General features: G+C 36.9%; 1 protein-coding gene and 1 pseudogene across 4 annotated transcripts in view; both read right to left on the bottom strand.

The window, feature by feature from the left end:
* Nucleotides 1–10,636: 10,636 nt before the first annotated feature.
* Nucleotides 10,637–25,128, bottom strand: part of NPEPPS (aminopeptidase puromycin sensitive) — a 100,937-nt gene continuing 86,445 nt past the window's right edge. For all 4 annotated transcript variants that reach the window (XM_074224120.1, XM_074224123.1, XM_074224122.1 and 1 more), the window contains exons 18-23: nt 20,131–20,273; nt 17,935–17,991; nt 15,049–15,156; nt 14,351–14,506; nt 13,981–14,028; nt 10,637–12,147 (exon numbers count right to left, since the gene is read on the bottom strand). In XM_074224120.1, the coding sequence (XP_074080221.1) occupies nt 11,995–12,147; nt 13,981–14,028; nt 14,351–14,506; nt 15,049–15,156; nt 17,935–17,991; nt 20,131–20,273 (665 nt within the window). In that variant the 3' untranslated portion in view covers nt 10,637–11,994. The remainder of the gene's footprint in view (nt 12,148–13,980; nt 14,029–14,350; nt 14,507–15,048; nt 15,157–17,934; nt 17,992–20,130; nt 20,274–25,128) is intronic.
* On the bottom strand, nt 15,163–17,928 carry LOC141513872 (dicarboxylate carrier UCP2-like; annotated as a pseudogene).

Below are 25,128 nucleotides of genomic sequence, written 5' to 3'. Positions count from 1 at the left end.
TAAGGAAGAGTTGGAGAACATCACTAAAAACCAATTAGATGATTTCGATTACATTAAATTAAAAAGCTTTTGCACAGATAAAACCAATGTAATCGAGATCAAAAGAAAAGTAGTAAATTGGGAAACAATCTTTACAATTAATGATTCTGACAAAGGACTCATTTCTAAAATATACAGAGAACTGAGTCATATTTTTAAAACAAAAAGCCATTCCCCAATTGACAAATGGTCAAAGGATATGCAAAGGCAATTTACAGATGAGGAGAGCAAAGCAATCCATAGCCATATGAAAATATGCTCTAAATCATTAATTATTAGAGAAATGCAAATTAAAGCTTCTCTGAGGTACCACCTCACACCTCTCACTTTGGCCAATATGACCAGGAAGGATAATGATCATTGTTGGAAGGGATGTGGGAAATCTGGGACACTATTACACTGTTGGTGGAGCTGTGAACTCATCCAACCCTTCTGGAGAGCTATTTGGAACTATGCCCAAAGGGCAACAAAAATGTGCATACCCTTTGACCCAGCAATACCACTAATGGGTCTATACCCTGAAGAGATGAGGAAAAAGGGTAAAAACATTACTTGTACAAAAATATTTACAGCAGCCCTGTTTGTGGTGGCAAAAAATTGGAAATCAAGTGAATGTCCTTAATTTGGGGAATGGCTTAACAAACTGTGGTATATGTATGTCATGGAACAGTATTGTTCTATTAGAAACCAGGAGGGACGGGATTTCAGGGAAACCTGGAGGGATTTGCATGAACTGATGCTGAATGAGATGAGCAGAACCAGAAAAACACTGTACACCCTAACAGCAACATGGGAGTGATGTTCAACCTTGAAGGACTTGCTCATTCCATCAGTGCAACAATTGGGAACAATTTTGGGCTGTCTGCAAAGGAGAGTACCATCTGTATCCAGATAAGGAGCTGTGGAGTTTGAACAAAGTACAAGGACTATTCCCTTTAATTTGGAAAAAAACAAACAGATATCTTATTGTCTGATCTGGTTACCTCTGAGAATTCTGTTCTCTTTAAGGATATGATTTCTCTCTCATCACACCCAATTTGGATCAAGGTACAACATGGAAACAAAGTAAAGACTGACAGAGTGCTATCTGTGGGGTGGGGGTGGGGGGAGGGAAGCAAGATTGGGGGAAAATTGTAAAACTCAAATAATATCTTTAATAAAAATAAAAAAATTTAAAAAACAAAACAAAACAAAGTAACCTCAGACAATATAAAATACCTAGTAGTCTACCTACTAAGGCAGACTCAAAAACTTTTTGAAAACAATTACAAAACACTTCTCACACAAAATCATATTTAAATAATTGGGCAAACATCAACTGCTCATGGATAGGTTGAGCTAATATAATAAAAATGACAATTCTACCAAAATTGAACTGCTTGTTTAGTGCCCTACCAATCAAAATTCCAAAAAACTTATTTTAATGAGTTAGAAAAAATTGCAAGTAAATTCATATGGAGAAATAAAAAGTCAAGAATTTCCAGGGATTCAATGAAAGTGCAAAAGAAGGTGGCGTAACCTTACCAAATCTAAAATTATATTGTAAAGCATCAGTCATCAAAACTGTCTGATATTGGCTAAGAAATAGTGGTGGATCAGTGCAATAGCAGGAAATGATTGTAGTAATCTGCTGTTTGATAAACCCAAAGCATCCAGCTATTGGGATAAAAACTCTCTCTTTGATAAAAACTGTTGGGAAAATTAGAAATTAGTATGGAAGTAACTTGGATTAGACCAACACCTCACCCTATACCAAGAAAAGATCAAAATGGATATAGGATTTAGACATAAAAAAATATTATAAGCAGACTAGAAGATCAAGGAGTAGTTTACCTGTCAGATTTATGGAAAGGGAAGCAGTTTATGACCAAGGAAGAGATGGAGAACATCATTAAAAACAAAATAGATAATTTTGATTACATTAAATTAAAAATTTTTGCACAGAAAAAACTACTGTAATGAAGATAAAAAAAATTGTAAATTGGGAAACAATTTTTACTACTAGTATTTCTGAAAGAGGACTCATTTTTTTTAAAGATTTTATTTGAGTTTTAAAATTTTCCCCCATCTTACTTCCCTCCCCACCCCCTCCACAGAAAACAATGTCAGTCTTTACATTGTTTCCATGTTGTACACTGATCCAAATTGAGTGTGATGAGAGAGAAATCATATCCTCAAGGAAGAAACAAAGTATAAGAGATAACAAGATCAGACAATAAGTATCAGGTTTTTTTCCCCCTAAATTAAAGGTAATAGTCCTTGGTCTTTGTTCAAACTTCTTTCTCTGGATATGAATGATGGTATTCTCCATCTCAGACAGCCTCAAATTGTCCCTGATTGTTGCACTGATGGAATGAGCAAGTCCATCAAGGTTGATTGATCATCACCCCCATGTTGCTGTTAGGGTGCACAGTATTTTTTGTACATGTGGTTATTTCAGGTCTTTCTTGTTCTTTTCAGAGCTAGCTCTAAGGGTCTGTAGATTTTCAGAGCTTTCAAAGTGATATGATGTAAGGAGAGTTGTGGTCACTACTATCCTGATTTGTGCTCTGGTCTTTACCCAGGGAGGGATCTTGTTCCCTGGTAGTCACCAACGCTACTATTCCTCATGGTCCTGGGACTGACTTGGTTCCTCATGCTTTTGATGTAACAATTGCTAGTGCTCCTGTTTTGGACTTGAGACTAGTGTTCCTTCTCTCCCATGAACAACCACTCCTCCCTACCCTGGGTCCTCAAGTGCTATTGTTCTATTTGATCCTGAGACTATGCACCAAGCTGCTACAGTCACACAACTAGCCCAACAGTGAGGCTGCACTCTTGAGGTCTACCACCAATCCATGAGACAGATCTTTCCTACCAATTTCCTATCTAGTTTTGGGCAAGAAAACTGTTTCATAGTTCCTATTTGAAGGGTTATTTCAGAATTGTTTGGAGAGGAATTTGGGAGAACTGAAGATGTTCACTTGCCATAAGATAGGAGAAGGAAAGAACATTTCAAGGTTTCTACACTCCTGGGTACTTATATACTTACATACTGAATGTGGAACATTTAGTGCTGAAATCTCTCAAGTCTCAAGATCACTAACACTCTGAGGTTCAGGATCTCTGACAGATGTGGGGCAGTTTCAGTCTAGGTCTTCTAGTGATTCTGGTTCAGGTACTTTTAACTGTTCTGGAAACCCACCTTCAGAAGAGGTTAATTGTGATGGAGAGTCCTTAAGAGCAGAGCTCAGCCTCCTCACAAAATAGAAGGGATAAGGCACACCTGCACATGGAGCAAGTCTCCAAGTTTCTGGATTCCTAGATATCTAAGTGAATATTTTGCTTTTTAATTCCCTAATGTAGTCACCATGAAATATTCTGTATTATAACAATGGGTAGTCTTATTTCCTTATCTCTCTATTTGAATGTAAGCTGCTTATAAACAAAAACAGTTAGATGGCACAATGGATAAAGCACTGGCCCTGGTGTCAGGAGGACCTGAGTTCAAATTCAGCCTCAGACACTTAATAATTGCCTAGATACATGACCTTGGGTAAGTCACTTAACCACATAGCCTTGCAAAAAAAACCAAAAAAAACCTTGTCTTGTTGATTCTTCAGGGGCATCCTTGATTTGTGTTGAGTTGGGGAAAATTGACCTAACACATGAAATTAATGATCCTTGTTCATATGTACAATGTAAACTCAATACTAGAAAAAAGAGAATATTATTCTCATATATAAATCACTAGCACCATTTCTGTTTGGCAATTATGAATTCCCTCCTATAACTTAAGAAAACAGACTCAGAGGGCTACATCAAGTCAGTATTTGTACCCAGGTCTTCTAAATCCTAACTAAAATATTTTATTCTATTTACTATCATATTGCCTGTATTTGTAGACTTTCAGAGTTAGAAACAGTATAGAAGGGGCCAGCTAGGTGGTACAGTGAATAGAGCACTGGCCCTGGAGTCAGGAGTACCTGAGTTCAAATCTGGCCTCAGACACTTAATAATTACCTAGCTGTGTGGCCTTGGGCAAGCCACTTAACCCCATTGCCTTGCACAAACCTAAAAAAAAAAAAACAGTATAGAAATGTGCTCTAATCCAAACTCTGAGGGCTGATAAAATATCTAGTCCTCTATCTCACTTTTATTTTCATAATCCTTCTATCCCAGGTCTCCAATTTTTGCACATCAGTAACAGTCCTGGAGGCCAGGGACTGAAGAGGACAAGAATTGGGATGGAAGTAGAATATAGGAAGGAAGAAGAGGAGGAACTTTGGTAATAAGTTTTGTAGAGCAGCAAAAATTGTAGGCTAGGGCCTACAATATGGCTGGTCTCTACAGACCAGCAACTGGGAAATCAAACTGCTTTGAAGTTCATCCTACCACTCATTTTGCAGAGGATCAGAGACTCTGGTCTAAGAGAGAAGAGATCATATAGTTCAGGGACAGGCAAGGAACTTACAACTTGCTTATTGGTTTGGTATTGCCAAGGTAACTGACTGGAAGACAAGACTCTAAATTCAATAAATCTAGGAACTTTTTAGGGGTGAATTGTGTGATCAAATCTAACCCATTAATAATGTTATAAATATCCAAAGGGCCCTTGGCAGAAAAAAGCTTCCCCATTGCTTGAATAATGACAGACCAGGAACTAACAATTCATGTCTTCCAATTCTTGGACCAAAGTTCTTTCTGCTATTCTATATATTTTGACACATTCCAATATGTACTTAAGTGAAAAGCTTGTAGAGAGAAAAGATTAATTCATGAAATAGTCATTGCCAAACCTACAGAAATTGCATTTGCCTCTTTTGAATTTGAGGCGCTTCATCCTTGGTATGAGAATGGAGACAGTATGATCTAAGACTGATATCAGGAGTCCTGACTGTCCAAGGTAACCAAGTCTGATAAGTTCTGGTAACACCAGCTGTGGAGGGACTGCTGATATTCTGGTTACTTCCTGTGGTGACCCCTCACTCCTAGACATCTTAAGAGCAAAGTTAAGACTAAAACTCGATTGCCTATCACTTACAAAAGGTAAAACTGATAGCACCTAAGATCCCAATTCAGGTTTTTGGGTTTTTTTAGGTTTTTGCAAGGCAAATGAGGTTAAGTGGCTTGCCCAAGGCCACACAGCTAGGTGATTATTTAAAGTGTCTGAAACCAGATTTGAACCCAGGTACTCCTGACTCCAGGGCCAGTGCTTTATCCACTACGCCACCCAATTCAGTTCTAACTCTATGCTTTAATGAATGTTTACCCTATTGCCAGATTATCAATGACAACCCTTGCATTAAAGTTTATTGAGAAAACCTACAGTTCGCTGATTATTTTATCTTATTTCACATTATTGACAACCTATCAATAAACATTTATGAAGTGTACAGTACTATGCCTGCCAATGTATGCACAAAGAAAATTCTTCTTACAATCTAATGAGATAGAATATGTATACAAATAAGTATGATAAAAGATAGGATTATAATAGATGAGATCTTTCAAAGTATTGTAGGAGAATTGGATAGAGATCCTTTTTTTAACTTTTTTTAAAGAAAATTCTTGTTATTAAAAATTTTATTTAGTTTTACAATTTTTCCCCTAATGTTACTTCCCTCCCCCCACCCCCTACAGAAGGCAATTTGCCAATTTTTACATTGTTTCCATGGTATACATTGATCCAAATTGAGTGTGATGAGAGAAATCATATCCTTAAGAAAGAAACATAAAGTATAAGAGATAACAAGATCAGACAATAAGATAAGTTTTTTTCCTAATTTTAAGGCAATAGTCCTTGGTCTTTGTTCAAACTCCACGGTTCTTCATCTGGATACAGATGGTATTCTCCATTGCTGACAACCCAAAATTGTCCCTGATTGTTGCACTGATGGAATATGTGAGTCCATCAAGGTTGATCATCACCCCCATGTTGCTGTTAGGCTGTACAGTGTTTTTCTCGTTCTGCTCATTTCACTCAGCATCAGTTCATGCAAATCCTTCCAGGCATCCCTGAATTCCTGTCCCTCCTAGTTTCTAATAAAACAATAGTGACATACATATACCAGGACAGAATATATGACCAAGTGTGCACTGACTCAGAGAATGGTTGGGGTGGGGGGACAACCTGCAATGGATGTGTGATACTGGGATCAGTCAATCCAAAAAGAAAGATGACTCTGGCAGGGGCACAAAAAGATCCTGTCATCTGATTCAGGAGAGCCCATATCCTGATTGCTTGTGGAAGGGATGTGTTACAGGCACTAGGGAGTGATTCTGGTATATCTAGGAACAATGTAAGGATACAGGGAAACACAGGAAAGGACAGTGGCCTTGGAATCAGGAATGGAGGAGTTGGAATCTAGCCTCTGACACTAGCTGTGTGACCTTGGGCAAGTCACTTAACTCTGATTGTCCCATATCCATGGCTATCTCCAGTAGTCCTGATTCCTAATATCTGGCCATTGGACCCAGATGACTCCACAGGAGAAAGTGAGGCTGACTGTCATATCACCTTCATGATATCACGGTCTTCTTTGAAAATGAAGAATCGGTTCATGAAAATCCCTCCAGGCTTCCATTAAATCCTGTCCCTCTTGGTTTCTAATAAAACAATAGTGTTCCATGACATACATATACCACAGTTTGCTAAGTCATCCCCCAATTGAAGGACATTTACTTGATTTCCAATTCTTTGCCACCACAAACAGGGCTGCTATAAATATTTTTGTAAAAGTAATGCTTTTACCCTTTTTCATCATCTCTTCAGGGTATAGACCCAGTAGTGGTATTGCTGGATCAAAGAGTATGCACATTTTTGTTGCCCTTTGGGTGTAGTTCCAAATGTTTCCCCAGAAAGGTCGGATGAGTTCACGGATAAGGGAGCATATTCTAAGAACAGAGAAAATGCTCGTGCAAATGCACAGTATTCAAGAGAGGGTGGAACCCATTAGTGATGTAAAATATAGCTGAAAAGACAATTTGAAGTGAGATTGTTTGTGCCTTATCCTATAGGCAACAGTGAACCAGCCAAGGGAATATAGAATAAGTGAACATTATAATAGTCTAGGTGAAGAGTGATAAAGGTCTGAACTATAGAGTTAAGGATACAGATATGTTGAGGTAGAATGAACATTTGAGCAACAGACAGCATCTTGAGGCAAGGGGGAGTAAGGAGTGTAGGGAAAAGGAAAGAAAGAAGAGTCTGAATTTTGAACCTAGGCAGTCTTCTTATCAACAATTAGGAAAGCTGAAATGAGAGGCAAGCTTTGTTTTGAGGTTTTTTTGAGTGATGAAGAAATAAAATAATTCACTTATTTCTTTGAAGCTAGGGTTTATATTAATATATTATATTAATATATTAATTATATTAACTTATTTTACATGAAGCCCACACTCCAGTAGAAAAATCTCTTTGAAATTTTTCTTTTCCAAATAAATCACTTTGCCTGTTAGTGAAAGAAAAGACAAGTCTGCTTAGTTATTACGTTGCTTTCTTTTGAGAGGAGTAGTATATTCCAAAGATCAGTCAACTGCAACTAAGTGTTGTTGAGCAGGTGACATGCTAGGAATATTGGAATTGTTTTCCATTTCTTCCCATGTTCTAAGCTCTTCACAATGTGGTTTTATTATTTGCTCTGATATGTATTCTCAGATCACACACCTATGTGTAAAGTATAAAATCACATTCCAAGTTCAAATAATTCTGGGGTGATTTTTTCAGTTTGGATTATTTATATACCCTCAACTCTTGACTCAGATTAAAACTTTAGATAAAGATTCTCCCTAACACCCAGTGCCCATCAAGACAGCCTCAATTATTTAAAATTTAAGTCCATCAAGAAATAGTCTTGTCCAGGGGTGGCTACGTGGCACAGTAGATAGAGCACCGGCCCTGGAGTCAGGAGTACCCAAGTTCAAATCCAGCCTCAGAAACTTATTGCCTAGCTGTGTGGCCTTGGGCAAGCCACTTAACCCCACTGCCTTGCAAAAAAAAAAAAAGAAATAGTCTTGTCTAACCAAGATCAAAACAAATGCAATAAATTGGGAAACAATTTTTACAACTAGTATTCTGACAAAGGACTCATTTCTAAAATATACAGAGAACTGAGTCAAATTTATAAAAAAAAAAGAACAAGACATTCCTCAATTGACAAATGGTCAAAGGATATGCAAAGGCAATTCACAGATGAGGAAATCAGTCATATGAAAAATTGCTCTAAATCATTACTTATTAGAGAAATGCAAATTAAAGCATCTCTGAGGTTCTACCTCAAATCTCTCAGACTGGTCAATATGACCAGAAAGGACAATGATCAACGTTGGAAAGGATAGGAAAATCTGGGACACTAATACATTGTTGGTGAAGCTGTAAACTCATCCAACCTTTCTGGAGAATAATTAGGAATTATGTCCAAAGGGCAATAAAAATGTGCATATCCAGCAATACCACTACCGGGTCTATACCCTGAAGAGATCATGAGAAAGGGTAAAAACATCACTTGTTCAAAAATATTCATAGCAGCTCTGTGATGACAAAGAATTGGAAATTGAGTTAATGTCCATCAATTAGGGAATGGCTGAACAAACTGTGGTATACGTGTGTCATGGAACACTATTGTTCTATTAGAAACCAGGAGGGATGGGAATTCAGAGAAGCCTGGAGGGATTTGCATGAACTCATACTGAGGGAAATGAGCAGAAACAGAAAAACACTGTATACCCGAACAGGGGGAGAGGATCAATCTTTTTTTTTTTTTAGGTTTTTGGAAGGCAAATGGGGTTAAGTGGCTTGCCCAAGGCCACACAGCTAGGTAATTATTAAGTGTCTGAGACCAGATTTGAACCCAAGTACCCCTGACTCCAGGGTCGGTGCTTTATCCACTACACCACCTAGCCACCCCTGAGAGGATCAATCTTAATGGACTTGCAACAATCAGAGACAGTTTTGAGGTATCTGCAATGGAGAATACCATCTGTATCCAGAGAAAGAATTGTGGAGTTTGAACAAAGACTATTACCTTTAATTTTTTTAAAAAACCATTATCTTATTATATAATTTTGCTTATATTTTATTTTTCCTTAAACATATGGTTTCTCTTTCAACACATTCAATTTAGATCAATGCACAGCATGGAAATAGTGTTAAGACTAACAAACTGCCTTCTGTGGGGGGTGGGAAGAGGGAAGTGAGATTAGGGGAAAAAATTGTAAAATTCAAAAAGAAATAAATAAATTATAAAAAAAAGAAAAAGAAAAAAGAAATAGTCTTGTCCATATACATCTGGACATAGTTAATGTAGGAATTTATTATTTAACCATGTACATTTGCTACAAGAGTATTTTTTTGTGGAGAGTGGATGGAAAGAAAAAATAAATGCTTTTTTTAATAAAGTCTTGAAAACTGACCTTGATCACTCTAAAATCAGTCTCTGAAATTTTGATTGTTCAGGTTGTTTCTTCAGAAAGTTGTTTTCCTTGTAATGGCAAAATGATGCTGAAGGTGTTAAGAAGCCTTATCCCAAGGAATAAGAATCACATTACAGTATTACTTTACATTCAGTTATAAAATGCTCATTGCTGCATCCCTTTAGGATCACTGATAGTATAACTATTTTGTAGGAACAAACTTAGGCAAAGAAATTAAGAAACCTTGTCTAACCATCAGAACAACACAAGTAATAAAAAGTTTTAAAATACAGGAAATCTGCAAAAATTCTGGTAACTGTGTAATGTTATGTAATCCAGAGAGGCATTTCAAGATTAATTCTCAGAATTATTCAGCTACCTCCACCTACTTCTTTTTACAGATGCATGGCTTGCCACCATCTTTTGTTTTTTTGGGTTTTTTTTTAGGTTTTTGCAAAGCAAATGGGGTTAAGTGGCTTGCCCAAGGCCACACAGCTAGGTAATTATTAAGTGTCTGAGACTGGATTTGAACCCAGGTACTCCTGACTCCAAGGCAGGTGCTTTATCCACCTAGCTGCCCTGGCTTGCCACTATCTACAAGATAAAAACTTTAACATGCAGTCAGTACCATATGCTCATTCCTACTGAAAAAAATTTCATCCACAGGCCCTCTACTATTTGTCTTTTCACATCCAGTACGTAATTTGCTTTCGGATAAATTGATATGTTTGTTTCCCATATACATGACTTCACAGCATTTAGAAATATGGAATTTTAGAAAGCATCCAGTCCAACCCACTAACTTATTTTATGGGGAATCAGCAAGTGAAGGGTAAGGAAAGTAATTAAGTCAGTCAATAGGAGCTACCTCAATCTCAGACCCTCTGGCACTAATTTGGTACTTCTTCCACTCTAGCATACTTCCTCCTGATTTGCAAATTGGAGCTAACTTCTGGGAAGATTGCTTTGAAGTCTAATCTATTTGAAATCTAATTCTATTAAGATCCTCCATTTAGGTTTCAGGGCTTAAAAATACCAATTTTTCCTAGGAATCAAACTATTCTGCTGTAATCTGAAAAACTTTTCCCTCCCCTTTTCCCAAAGAAAGAAGTTAACTCAAGTTCTCTGTTAGAATGATAGCAACTAAGAAAATTGTGGGGTCCTTTAAGCTACTTGCTCAGTAAAAAGAAAATCAAGGCATCAATTTCACATTGACATTTTTATTAACGCCAACAGTTTTTTTAATTATTATTTTTTTAAAACAATAGCACAAAAAATGTTTCAGGGAAGCAGTCTGACAGTTAATCTGATGACCTTCTGAAATAGTTAAGCCACACCAAATATGAATTCCTGTTAACAAAAAAGGGTGGGGGGGTAGGGGAGGGAAGAAGGGCTAAAAAACAAACAAACAAAACCCCCCAAAATCCCATTAGATTAGATGGGTGAGGCCTTGTTAGTAGAATACATTGTAGATGGAACAAAGGGTGGCAAGAAATTTATATTCTTATTTTTACCAGTTACCACTAAAGTACATTTCAGCTCTTGCAATCAGTTATCATCCACTTAACACATGCACAACAATTAACCAGGACAAGTTAATGCCACTTTGGCCATGAAGAAGTGCAACAGTTGAATCATTCAGACAAATTAATAGTATTTTCTGTAGAATAAATCTCTCAAGAAGGCCCAAATGAAATCCTTTATAGTTCTACTGTTGCATTTACATGCAATTTAGGACTCTTGCCAAAAAAAAAAGGAAAAAAAATCATCTTAAAAAATGTGAATCAGTTTCTCTTATTTAATGTGGCTATTTAAATTTCCTTATTATTCCTTTACCTCTAAGAAGGATACCAAGAGGTAGGATCAAGAAGGAAGGAGAACTGAGTAACTGGGTGTTTTGTTTTGTTTGTTTTGCCAAGAGGTCACACAGAAGGGAAGGAGGCAGAGAGAGACTACTATCCTTGGTTCTGATTGCATTATGCAGGAAAATAAATCTCCCAGATTATTAACCTTCCACCCCACCCCCCAAAAAACACACTTGGAATTATGCACAGACTCAGACTATATCATACCAGCTATCTTGCCTTTCGTATTAACCGTTCCCCAAATGCACACTACCCTTGGCTCATAGGCTGTTTGCAGAGGTGTTAACCCATTCCTGCCCAAGACACTTCACAAATTCCTCTTGACCCAGAAGCCTCTCAAACCTTTTGTAGGGTTTTAAAAAAACAGAACATCTGCCATTAACATTATAGGAGAAGTGTTAAATCCTTTTAACCACTGACAAGGCTTCAGGAAGTTTCACAGTTTCATTATGCTCTATTTTATTACTATCATATTTACATTTTTTTTTTTTGCTGAATTGATTTTTCCTTTTTTTTTTTTTTAATAGAATTTAATTCTGGAGTGTGAGCAGGAACCAGTTAACTACATTCATTGTCCAACCCCCAATGGTTTGAGAAAAGACTCCAAATTCTTGGCATATGAATCAGCTGTAGGGTAGAGCTCCACCTTCTCCTTGCCAAGAGGCAGCAGGACAACAGTGGCTGCATGCTTGGGGGTTCACACTGTGGATTGTGAGGCCTTTCGATCCAGGAGGTACTGATGGATACTTTCAGCATCTCGTTTCAGCCAAGCAGCGTTCAGCAGGATATTTTCACAGCACTGCTGGATGGTACGCTCTGCTGAGGGAGCTGGGTGGCTCTCGAAGAAAGCCTGTTGCAAAACAACCCAGAATGTGGGTGTTTATGTCATGCTTAATGAATGTTTGAATTCAGAGGAAGAAAACATTTTAAGTAATGCTATGGAGGAAAAAATTAGTTGGCTTGCAAAATTTTGACAAGTCTTACTACTAAAAATTACTACTGGAGTCTTCATGCATTCTTTAGTTACTTTGCTTCACACCACAAAGGCTAAAAAGAGATAAGCAAACTATTCAAGATCAATTCCTTACAAATAAAGTTTATGCAAAATGGCAATAAGAACAAATTTTTTTCTTAAGCTCACTTTCTATGTATGATATCCTACAGATATGTAGTAAGTTTGTCAATAATAAAGCTTGAATTCTGTCTGCACCTTTCTTTCAAGGAACCCTAGATACTAATTTAATATTTGTCATTCTGCATTATTTTTCTTTCTGTACTTTGCAATGTGATTCAGAAGAAACACTAAATGCAGTTTTTTTGTATATAAAACAAGTAAACTGTTGATTAGCAAATATAATAATAGAGCAAGATTCTTTACTCTAGCTGGCTGTTCCAGGGATAAAATGAAGAGTATCCTAATACGATCAAGCTAGGATTCTAACTTTCTCTTAGAGAGATAAGATCTGTTCTTAAGGACCTCCAATGGGTTAACCCCAGCTACCTGAAACAAATGTGTCCTTTAGGCAGTTTTCTTAAATAGCTATTAGGCCTGAAAATCTTCAAAAGATTTTCAACTTGCTCACCAAAATTTTAAGATCTTAAATTTAGAGCTTGAAGAAGAGATTATCCAGTCCAACCTTCTCATTTAGCAACTGAGGAAATTTTGACCCAGAGAAATTATATGACACATTCAAGGTCATAATGTGATAGAATCAAGAATCATAATCAGGTCCAGATTTATGCTTATGACTCTCAAGTTTAATGACTAATAGATAGAAGCTACAACCCAAATACATTTACTTTCTAAATATTGAAATTGTTTATGTAGGATTTAATTTTTTTTCGAGGAATAACTCAGAGTAGAAACTGAAAAACTAGAGCCTCAAAATTAAGTTCTGTATGATACACATGACAACACTTAGGGATGGAGGGAGGAGACAATCCCAAAAGGTCAAATGCACTTTGGAAGAGTATGAGGTACAAATGCTACATGTACAGAAATGGAGCTTATACACCACTGATTTCCCACTATTGGGAGCTGCAGTAAACTTCTGTAAAGAGTCGTTCCTATGATTTTCAAGACTACATATAAATCAAGATAGCCAAGAGAAAGCAGTGGGTAGAGCATTGATCCTGGAGTTAGGAGGACCAAGTTCAAATTTGGCCTCAAACACTTAATAATTACCTAAATGTGTGACCTTTGGGCAAGTCACTTAACCCCACTGCCTTAAAAAAAAAATTGCCAAGAACAAAAAAATCTAAAGAACTGATATGTAATGAAGAGGAAAAAAGAAAAAATTGGAAGGAAGGAATGTATTAAATAAAAGCTTTCAACTCCAACCTTTCTATTCAAATTCCTTTCAAATGCTAGTTACCTTAACTCTGAAGGGTGACTAAGGAGATAAATCTCTGCAAGCATATAGTGGCATTTAAATAGCCATGTTCTACTTGAGTCTAAAGAAATGATGCTATCTCTAAATTTTCCTGATAAAAGACAATCCTGGCTGGCCACCAATGTCATCTTTTCTTCAGATAAGGAACAAGAAATAACTAGATAGCTGAAATAACTGAAGCCTGATGCTGCAATTCAAATGACAGGCTTGGCTAAGACTACAAGTTAGCAAGAGGATTAAGGATAAACTTTTCAAGCTAAAAGTTTAATTTAAAGTATTCTAGCTCTTACCTTAACTTCTCCAGCCATTTTATCAACTGCAAATCCCTCAACTGAGAGCTGAAAAGAGATAAAGATTGCATAGTACTTTTATAATTTAACCTACACCAAAGGAGAATGTTTCATATTTAACAAGAAATTGAAAAAAAAATTTTTCCTCAAGTCTAAAACCAAATTATACTTACTCCCAATGCCTAAGTCTGAGGTGCTGGCGTGGGGGTGAAGGGGAAGATGTGGAAGGGTTTTCTAATATAATGAATTTCCTTTTTCTGTTTAGAATATAAGCTCCTAGAGAATGTGGGTTTAATTTTGCAGGTCCTATATATTATGAGGTTATCTTAACAACAATAGAAAAATTGCAAGCACTAATGATCTTATGTACCTTTATTAGTCTTGATATTAAGAATCCTCCTTGGTAACGATTATAAAGCTCTTCCCAATTGTCTTTTATAAATTTCCAAGCAGCTTTCCTCCCCTGCTTGCTGCCTCCAGCTACCCCACCAATAACAGACACAGTATCCTGTGGACGTACCTCTTCCTGAAAGGAAAAAAAAAAAAAGAAATGAAAGAAATTAAGAGTTTAGTCTTTCTATTTATTTGAGTAACTGATTATATGGTACAGTAGAAAGAGAGACAGATTTATAATCAGGAGAGTCTTAGATTTAAGATCTAATCCAGATAATGTGTGACTATGGGAAAATCATTTTACCTCTCTGGACCTCAGTTTTATTAAACAGAAAGTAGGGATTTGATGACCTCTACATTCTATGAACTCTTACAGTCTCTGACCTGAATGAAGTCAATCAACATATGTTAAGAAAAATCAGCACCAAGGAAAAGAGAACCCTATTAGACATGAGGATAGGGTATGAAGAACAGCCTATTTATTAAAATGCTGAGGACTCAGCAGTGTAAGATTCTTGCAGGGCAAGGGAAGGACATGATAAATAGCCACCATTGAGTCCCCAGGAAGAAAATCTTAAAATAATAAAGTTGATGATCAGAATGCCAAATTGGAGACACTTACATCACAACATTTGATGAAAACTAGCTTCAAAAGCAGTTTTCCAGTTAACTTACTGAAAGTGCAAAGGTGAGGACTTTTTGAATTAGTTCTGGTGGTGAAGTGGCCCCAAGGACTCGTTCAATTCTATTCTTTTCTTCTTGCATATCTGCTTCTTTGTGAAGCTAGAGGGAGTAAGAGTAGGGTTATTATTTTCCTTTAGGTAATGCAGTGCTACAAATAGACCACGCTCAAATGAAATAAAAACTCAAAACTTCAGTAATTATTAGCACTAAACAAAAAAAACCTGTTGATTCTATAAAATATTTCATTGCTAGAATTAACTTATAACAGACATCCCTTTTTTTCAAGGACCTACTCTTAAGTAGAAAAATCATCTTTTGGGGGGGTAGGGGGGAAGAGTTCTGAACTAGCTTTATTAAAAGTTAAGGAGCGTGAAAAATAGGTAAGGTGGCAAAAGAAGAAGGCTGTAGTATTAAATGGGTCCAACCCTAAGAGGGATAGAGTGGGAGTGGGGTTCTTCAGAGATGAGGCAGGGAAGGAGGAAAATTGGGAGGGAGGAGAGGCAAGTTGGGGTCTGGACTCAAAGGGGAATTGGCAGAAAATTAGCAGGAGAGAGTACAGAAAGGAGCTTCCTGAGAAGTGTGAATGGACATCAAGGTCCATTTCAGTTGCTCTAAGTGACAAACATTATTATATTCCAAGAAGAAAGCAGGCATTAATTTTTTGTTAACAGTCTTTGGGGTCCTTCCTTCTGAAGCATGTGAGCAGCAATGGCATACTGGCCTGTGGCAGAATTCATGTATCTCACCTTGTCCACATCCACAGGGGAGGCGATGGTGGTGAAAAAACTCAACCTCAAAAACTAAGGTGAAATGGCACAGAAGGTTATCAGTCATGGGGTGGGTCTTCAAGAGGGCATCTCTGATAAGATGGTAGGTCACCAGCTCAGCAACTGACAATAGCAATGGTGGGAAGCCCTGTATAAAGCTCCTTTTCCATAGGCCCCAAAGCCTTTTCTCTCAGGCAATGGTCTTAGAAGCATCCACTAGACCCTGGTATCTCTGGCCATCACCTGTACACACAACCCAGAGGTGGCTCCCAATGCCTGTATCCTTAGACCTCTTAGTGTAGAACTGCTTGAAACAGTCATAGAGACCAATTCAGATAAATGTGAAACTCATCTGGCACTTCAACCCAGCTACCAGGTCTGTACCAGGATTAGAATGGTGGTCATGATGCCCCAACACTTGGCAGTGGGAGAGGAAGGTTTCTTGGCTCCCAGTTCTTTCTCCAAATCTGCAGTCAAGTCTTGGTGGTGTCCAAGGGAAAGGTGATGAGGTCAGCAATGCAGGCCCCAAAGAACTTTTGGGGGCACAGGAGAAATGGAAAGGTAACCTCCACTGAAAGAGCATGATGAGATAGAGGGACTCTGCCAGAGTCCTGACTTGAAAGATCTTAGGATGATGGCACCTTGATAAAGTTTCTCTAAAGGTATCCCATTCTTCAAAGTCGCTCACGGCAACCATGGTCCACTTCCCTTGATTTTCATAGAATGTTGTTAGGAATCTGAACACCTAATAATCATACTATGTGTCTGGGACCACAGAGAAAAACATGAAGAGGTGGCAGTGAGGGCTGGGGTGTGAAAACCTGCAGCAGAGTTGAAGTCTGGCAAGCTGGAGGGGTTGCCTCACTGTCAGCTGGATTGATAAAAGTTCTCAGTCTTGGAGGGTGTTGAAATATACACATGTATACTAGATGGCACCTCTACACTTAATTTCAACTTAATTATAGTACAGTTGGTTCCCCACCCCCCCTTATTCCCCTATCACCAAAGGAAAACATGCTTCACTCTGTCTTCAAAGATAACAATAGAAGTTATTTATTTGAGTTAGACACTTGAATAATAGTTATATACTTTGTGAATAGAAAAAAAATTATTTTTACCATATGTATTATAGCTAATGAACTCTGGTCATCTGCAAATCAAAATGAGAACAAGCAAAAAAAATTCTTTTTAAGTTTTTAATCAAAGCTTCTCTTATATATTCTTTAAAGTTGACAGTTTTAATAGCTGGTATAGAAAACTTGATTCATGTGGCCCTTACCTGTGTCAAAATTTCAAATCAACAAACTATAAAATACACAGAACCAGTATTTTCTTTATTAGAAAGTACATCTCATCTTTGTGAAGAAACTTCAAATTTAATTATGATAACTTTTCCTAAATTTGGAGATAAAACTTAGGAACTTCAAAGAATTTTAATTTTGAATTGTTTATTAATATTAATTTACTATTCAAACTGTTTTAACTATAATATCAAAAGTGACATAGTATTCTCACAACTGGATAAGGAATTAGGTAATATAAGTTTTACTACTCTGCAGAAAGAAATGGATAAAATTTGAACATGGGCTTTCTGTCTGCAAGTCTAGGGACTCTTTCTCCTACATTATAGTTCCATTTAATTTTTTTTTTAAAAAGAACACTTTAAGTTTTGAATATAGTAGAGATGAACATATAGCAAGAAATTTGCAAGAAATGAAAAAAGATAATCAGTTGAAGGAGGAAATGGCAAACCATTCTAGTATATCAGCAAAGAAAACCCCAAATGGGTTCACAAAAGGTTGGTCATGACTGAAATAATTTAACAATAAGAACAGTACCATTCTGTTATCATCTTTTTAATGGAAGATTACTTTTTTGTTGGTGACACGATCCTTTCCAATTTACTTTCAGTTGATTAAGAATAATCTTTAGGGGCAGCTAGTGGCACAGTGGATAGAGCACCAGCCCTGGAGTGAGGAGTACCTGAGTTCAAATCTGGCCTCAGACACTTAATAATGACCTAGTTGTGTGGCCTTGGGCAACACCCGGCCCCAAAAGAATAATCTTTAAATCATTTAAAGGTCACAAAACTGTTTCCAAGTATACTCACCTTTAGCATAATGTCTAAAGTAGTACTATCACCATGCTTCAGAACAGTCAGATATACCTAAAAGTTAACAGTCAAAGAGAGTATTTGGTTAAGTATAACTTTCACTTTAGATACTCTCAGACAAGGTACACTGATGTATCAAAAGATTCAAAGATTCTTCATAGCTACTATGGAGATGGTCAGTCAACCATTTTACTTATTAAATGTCAAGCAGGGTACTAAAATTCTGGAGATACAAAAAAAAAAAGAGCAAAAACAGCTCCTGCCTTCAAGAAGCTTATATTCTACAAGAGGGAACAACCTACATTTCAAGCTCAGCTCCTCATATCCCCCCCATCTAAGCTATTGCTGAAGTCTGTTAATTTTACCTTTATATCATCTCTCAAATATACTCCCTTCTCTCTTCTGTCACCACCCAGGAAGAGACCTCATGACCAACACATGGATACACTGATGAATTGGTCCCCCTGTCCCAAGTCTCTTTCTGACAGTAATCCACCCTTCATTCAACTGCCACAGTACTCGTCCTTAAGGACAAGTCCAACCATAGCAAATTCAATAAACAGCAATGACTCCTATCTCTTTCAAGATCAAATAAAAAATTCCATTTGGCATTCAAAGCATTGCATAATCAGGTCCCTTCTTATGTATTCCCCTCTATGTACTCTGCAAGCAATAATTTCTGTTCCTTACACGTGACACTCCATTCTTCTGAAATTTGAGCCTTTTCATTCTTCTCTCCTCATAGCTGTCTCGTGGCTTCCTTCATTTTCAACTAAAGTCCCACTTATGTAAACAGTCTTTTACAGTCTTCCTTAACTTTACTACCTTCTGTCTGAGATAATTTCCATTTGTTTATCTTGTCTATAGATAATCATTTGTATGTCTCCCATTAGCCTATGAGTGACCTTCTGAAAAAACAGAAAATGTTTTTGTTCCTCCTTTTCTTTTTATCCTCAACACAGCACACTGCCTAGCATATAGTAAGCACTTAATGTTGGCTGAAACAAAACCACTACAACCAAGATTAAAAAGAACAAAACAAATTGGGAAACAATTTTTACAACTAGTGTTTCTGACAAAAGGACTCATTTGATATATGGTCACAGGTTATGGAAAGGTGGTTCTCAGACGAAGAAATTAAAGTTATCTATAGTCATATGAAAAATTACTCATTACAAATTAGAAAAATGCATATTAAAACAATTCTGAGGTATCTCCTCATATCTATCAGAATGGTTAATATGATTAAAAAGAAAAATGGTCAATGTTGGAGGAGATGTGGAAAAACTGGGACACTGATGCATTGTTGGTGGAGTTGTGAACTGATCCAACCTTTCTGAAAACCAATTTGGAAATATGCGCAAAGGCAATAAATCTGTATATAATCTTCGATCTACCAATACCATTGCTGGGTCTGTACTTCAAAAAGATCACAAAAAAAGGGTAAAGAAACCCACATGTACAAAAATATTTATAGCAGCTATATTTGTAATGGCAAAGAACTAGAAATTGAGGGGATGCCCATCAATTGGGGAATGGCTGAAAAATCGTGGAATAGGAATGTGATGAAACATTATTGTTCTAAAAGAAACCATAACGGACAGAATGTCAGAAAAGTCTTGAAAGACTCGAATGAACTGATGCTGAGTGAAATGGGCAGAACCAGAATACTAGTAACAATATGCAGTGTCGTTCAACTATGATGGATTTGTTTATTTCAGCAGTACAATAATCACAGAAAAGACTTGTGATTGGAAATACAATATTTAGAGCAGAAACTGCAGAGGTTAATTTAGCAAACTAAAGTTTACTATCTTCAATTTTTAAAAGATTTCATATATTATGTCATTTTTCCCTGTTTGGATTTGATTATTCTTTTACAATATGATTAATATGAATCTATGTTTACACATGTAGCACCTATATTTGATTGCCTTCTGTCAGGTGGAGGGGGAAAGGAAGAAAGGAAAAATGTAAAAGTCAAAACTCAGCAAAAAAAAAAAAAAAAAGACTGGTGAAAAACTACCATTGCATGCTGGTGGAAAAATAAAAAAATGAAAATATTTAAATAAATATTTGTTGACTTGACATGACATGGGTCAACTTTAGTTACTGCAAAGGAAACCAAATGATGGAGGATCTGTATAGGACAGAGTACTCTCATATTTAAAGTAACATATTACAGAAACATACCGGACTCCTCAGATCAGCCGAAAGAATCTGTTTTCCATCCACATGGTCCTTAAACCGACGACGGGCTTCTTCTAATGTTGGCTTATGTCCTGATTTTCCTAGTTTTCCCAGAACCAAGCCTCTCAGGAGTGCATCAAGATGACCTATGCAAGAGTGAGAAACAATTGGAACTGTGCTTAAATAGGATTCTTTAAAATTCTGTAACCATTTGAACTTCAAATAATTATTTCCACATTATTGAGAGAATGGTTTTATTACACAGTAAAAAGCACTTCTCTGATCCAAGAAATAAACCTTTTGCTTATCCATCATCTTAAAATGGTAAAAATGCCTAGGATTGAAAGTATCTTTCTTTGGAAGATCCCGGTGATTCTGAATACCTGTAGGTCAAACTAAAATCTCATTCCTCAATCCTATTTTCCCCAATTCCTTATACTAATTCCTTCAATCCAATACCCCACTCATCCCAAGGTTCCAAACAAACACTATCCATACCCTTCCACTATGCTTTCTGGAATGATGCTAAATTGTCAACAAACTTGTTTTCATCTTAAAATTTCTCCTTTTTTACTTCTCTATCTTCTAGCTCATGAGAGACCTGTCTCCCACCTCACCATGACACAAGCCTTTTCACAACAAGGGTTCACTAGTCGAGGTAAGGAGTTGGAATATATGCTTTCCATACCAATTCCATCACTGCTTTTCCCCATCACTATTGCTGTTCAGTCTTTTCAGTCATATCTGGTTCTTCTTGAACCCATTTCTTGGCAAAGAAAATGGAGTCATTTACCATTTCCATCTCCCTCTCCAGGTCATTTTACAGATAAAAAGCTGAGGCAAACAGGATGAAGTTACTTGCCCAGTGTCACATAACTACTAAATGTCTGAGGCCAGATCTGAACTAATGAAGATGACTCTAGTACTCTATCTATTGCCTCCATTGCTATCATTCACTAATTTCTTCTCCGAGGTTCATAGAATCCACATTCATCACAAAATCAAAATTCTAGGAGCTCTTGTCTACAAATCTCTAGGACCCCCCCCTTCTTTTTCTCAGTACATATAGTATATCCTCAACTCTGCCCTCATACTAGGGTATTTCAGCATTCTTATCTCCAATGACCTAATCTTCATCTAATGTCAGCCTCATAAATTGATCATACCCTGATCTTGCTAACATTCACAAATATGATAACTTCAACATAGGCTGCTCAAGACAAAAAAAAAAAAATGGTTTGTGACTGGGTCCACTACTGTATGTATGTATGTATGTATGTGTATATATATACACATACACATATTATAGATATAGATATAGATATAGATATAGATATATTTTGGTTGCATAACCTAAACCAGTCCTCACTGCTACCAGGCAATAAATCACTTTAGTGTACCCCAGCAGCAATTCTAAGCCTTTTCATCCCTCTTCCAACTCCACCCTCTCAGTTGGGAAGTTGCCTAATATTTTGCTGGAAAAAAAACTGAGACCAATGTCAAGGCAAGAGTTCTATGTTCTATTCCAACTATCATCCCATTCTCTCACTTATCTGCAATCTCTCTGTATCTTCTGGGTTTAAAAAAAATTTTTTTACACTTAAGATATAAAAGAAAAAACCCATGTCATGTATGCAGCAAAACTAAGAATTTATAATATAAAGCAATAAATTTCCATTTCAACAAAGCCTATGTATAAAGATTACACACTGTATTCAAAATTGACCTTTTTCTGCTTCCTTGTAGGTTTTCTTTTCATATCTACTATGCACTGTTTCTTTGCCCCTTCCACCACGGCCCCCCATCCTACCCCATGGCTAAACACATCTATACATATACACCCATACATAAATATACACACAAACACAAAAATATCAGCATACCTACACATAGATACATATAGACATGCATATTCAGAGATATCCATGTTTGGTTTGTGTGGATCTCTTTTTTATGTTTCCTGAAAGCAACAACCTCTCCTCACTCCTCTACTTCACTTCTACTCACTAGCTTGTGCCCTTTTAGTTCTTAACCTACTGCCCCCTCCAAGAATCCCTCTCATACACATCAATCTATTCATCCATTGATCTACATACCCTTATGTTCTTATCCTATTGACTCATTCTAACTCAGACCCTCTCTATCACTACATTTCTTTCTGAATTTGAAAGTTTCATACATATATGTATGTGAGCATACATATGTATATATTATTTCCTCCATAATCCATTTTTTTTTAGATTTTTCAAGGCAATGTGGTTAAGTGGCTTGCCCAAGGCCACACAGCTAGGTAATTATTAGGTGTCTGAGGCTGGATTTGAACCCAGGTACTACTGACTCCAAGGCCGGTGCTCTATCCACTGCACCATCTAGCTGCCCCCATAATCCATTCTTGATGAGAGTAGTTTCCAAAACACTTCTCCTTCCTCATCAAATTCCTCTGTATCAATACTTCTCACATTTCTTTTGTGTAAGATGGTCACTTTTTAAAAATCTTTTCCTATTCCATTTTATTTTTAAGAATCCCATCCTACTCAGCTCTACCCAATCTTTCCTTCCAACTACCCAATTACTAATAACAATCTTGGACACATGGTTTACCTTTCCACATGTAGATAGTAAACAATTTGTCCTTATTTAATCCTTTTGTAATTAATCTTTGATGTTTCCCTTATATTTCTCTTGGTTCTAATATGTCAAATTTTCTATTAAGTTCAGGTCTTTTGGCAACAAAATCCTGAAAGTCGAGCAAGTCATTTAAATATTCATTTTTTCTTTGATCAGGAATATGCTTTGCTGGGTATGATATTTTGAGACACAAGCTCAAGTATTTTGCTGTTCCATATGAGGCTGCCAACATGGCTGTCCCTGAGGCTCATCTCTTTGCTATGTTAGCCTGGAGGTTTCTACACTTCCCTCTTGAACCTTGACCTTTGGCAGAAAACCACTCCACCCAACTCTTGATTATTTCTGCTACTCTACATTCAATTTGAGAATTTGGAATTTTCTAACATACTCTATCATCTTTTTTCCATTATCAGATGGCTGCTACTCCCCCCCACTGTCTACAAAAATGCTTATGTCTGCCACATCTTCAAAAATCCTTCACCCTGTTAGTAAGTCCATTCCTGTTACCTATTATCCTATAACACTCATGTCCTTTGTAGCTAAACACTTGGAAAATGCCAACTAAATAAACTACGTTCCTCCATTTCCTTTCCAATTACTCTTTCACCCTATAGTTTGGATTCTGATCTTCTAATTGAATAAAAACTGCCCTCTCTAAATTACTTGATTTCCTAAAATGTCAAAACCTGTAAGTCTTCTCAATCCTCATCCTTCTTGACCTCTCTGAATCCTATTACAGACATTGATTGTCCTTTTTTTCCCCGGTATACTCTATTCTCTCTAGGTTTTCTGGACCCCACTCTCCTGGATCTGCTCCTATCTACTGAAACATACCCTTTCTCTTCTCTGTTGGATCTGCATCAAGGTCATACCAATTAACCAGATGTCTCACAGAGCTCTGTCCTTGGACCTCTTTTCCTCTTCCTCTATACTACTTACAGCTTGCATAAACTCTATAATTTCTATGCTGATGATTCTCAAATCTATTCATCCAATTCTAACCTCTCTAAAAACCTTGAGATCTCACAAACCAGGATAGGTCAAATGGATAAAACAGTTCAAAAAGTTATTGAGGAGAAGAATGCTTTAAAAAGCAGAATTGGCCAGATGGAAAAGGAGATAAGAAAGCTCTCTGAGGAAAACAAATCCTTCAGAAGTAGAATGCAGTTAAAGGAAGCTGATGATTTTATGCGAAGTCATGACACAATACTTAAAACACCAAAAGAATGAAAAAAAATGTGAAACATCTCAAATGTGAAACAATTGATCTGGAAAACAGATTCAGGAAAGTTCATTTAAAAATTATTGGGATAACCCTTTACCAAGATAAGATCCAAATGGTTACAGGACACAGACATAAAAAACAATACTATAAGCAAATTAGAAGATCAAGGACTAGTCTACCTGTCAGATCTATGGAAAGGGGAACAGTTTATGACTAAGGAAGAGTTGGAGAACATCACTAAAAACCAATTAGATGATTTCGATTACATTAAATTAAAAAGCTTTTGCACAGATAAAACCAATGTAATCGAGATCAAAAGAAAAGTAGTAAATTGGGAAACAATCTTTACAATTAATGATTCTGACAAAGGACTCATTTCTAAAATATACAGAGAACTGAGTCATATTTTTAAAACAAAAAGCCATTCCCCAATTGACAAATGGTCAAAGGTTATGCAAAGGCAATTTACAGATGAGAGCAAAGCAATCCATAGCCATATGAAAATATGCTCTAAATCATTAATTATTAGAGAAATGCAAATTAAAGCTTCTCTGAGGTACCACCTCACACCTCTCACTTTGGCCAATATGACCAGGAAGGATAATGATCATTGTTGGAAGGGATGTGGGAAATCTGGGACACTATTACACTGTTGGTGGAGCTGTGAACTCATCCAACCCTTCTGGAGAGCTATTTGGAACTATGCCCAAAGGGCAACAAAAATGTGCATACCCTTTGACCCAGCAATACCACTAATGGGTCTATACCCTGAAGAGATGAGGAAAAAGGGTAAAAACATTACTTGTACAAAAATATTTACAGCAGCCCTGTTTGTGGTGGCAAAAAATTGGAAATCAAGTGAATGTCCTTAATTTGGGGAATGGCTTAACAAACTGTGGTATATGTATGTCATGGAACAGTATTGTTCTATTAGAAACCAGGAGGGACGGGATTTCAGGGAAACCTGGAGGGATTTGCATGAACTGATGCTGAATGAGATGAGCAGAACCAGAAAAACACTGTACACCCTAACAGCAACATGGGAGTGATGTTCAACCTTGAAGGACTTGCTCATTCCATCAGTGCAACAATTGGGAACAATTTTGGGCTGTCTGCAAAGGAGAGTACCATCTGTATCCAGATAAGGA

This window comes from Macrotis lagotis, chromosome 2 (genome assembly GCF_037893015.1).
Source record: "Macrotis lagotis isolate mMagLag1 chromosome 2, bilby.v1.9.chrom.fasta, whole genome shotgun sequence".
Classification (NCBI taxonomy): Eukaryota; Metazoa; Chordata; class Mammalia; order Peramelemorphia; family Peramelidae; genus Macrotis; species Macrotis lagotis.
The sequence above is the reverse complement of the archived record's forward strand: the minus strand, read 5'-3'. Positions and strand labels throughout refer to the sequence as shown.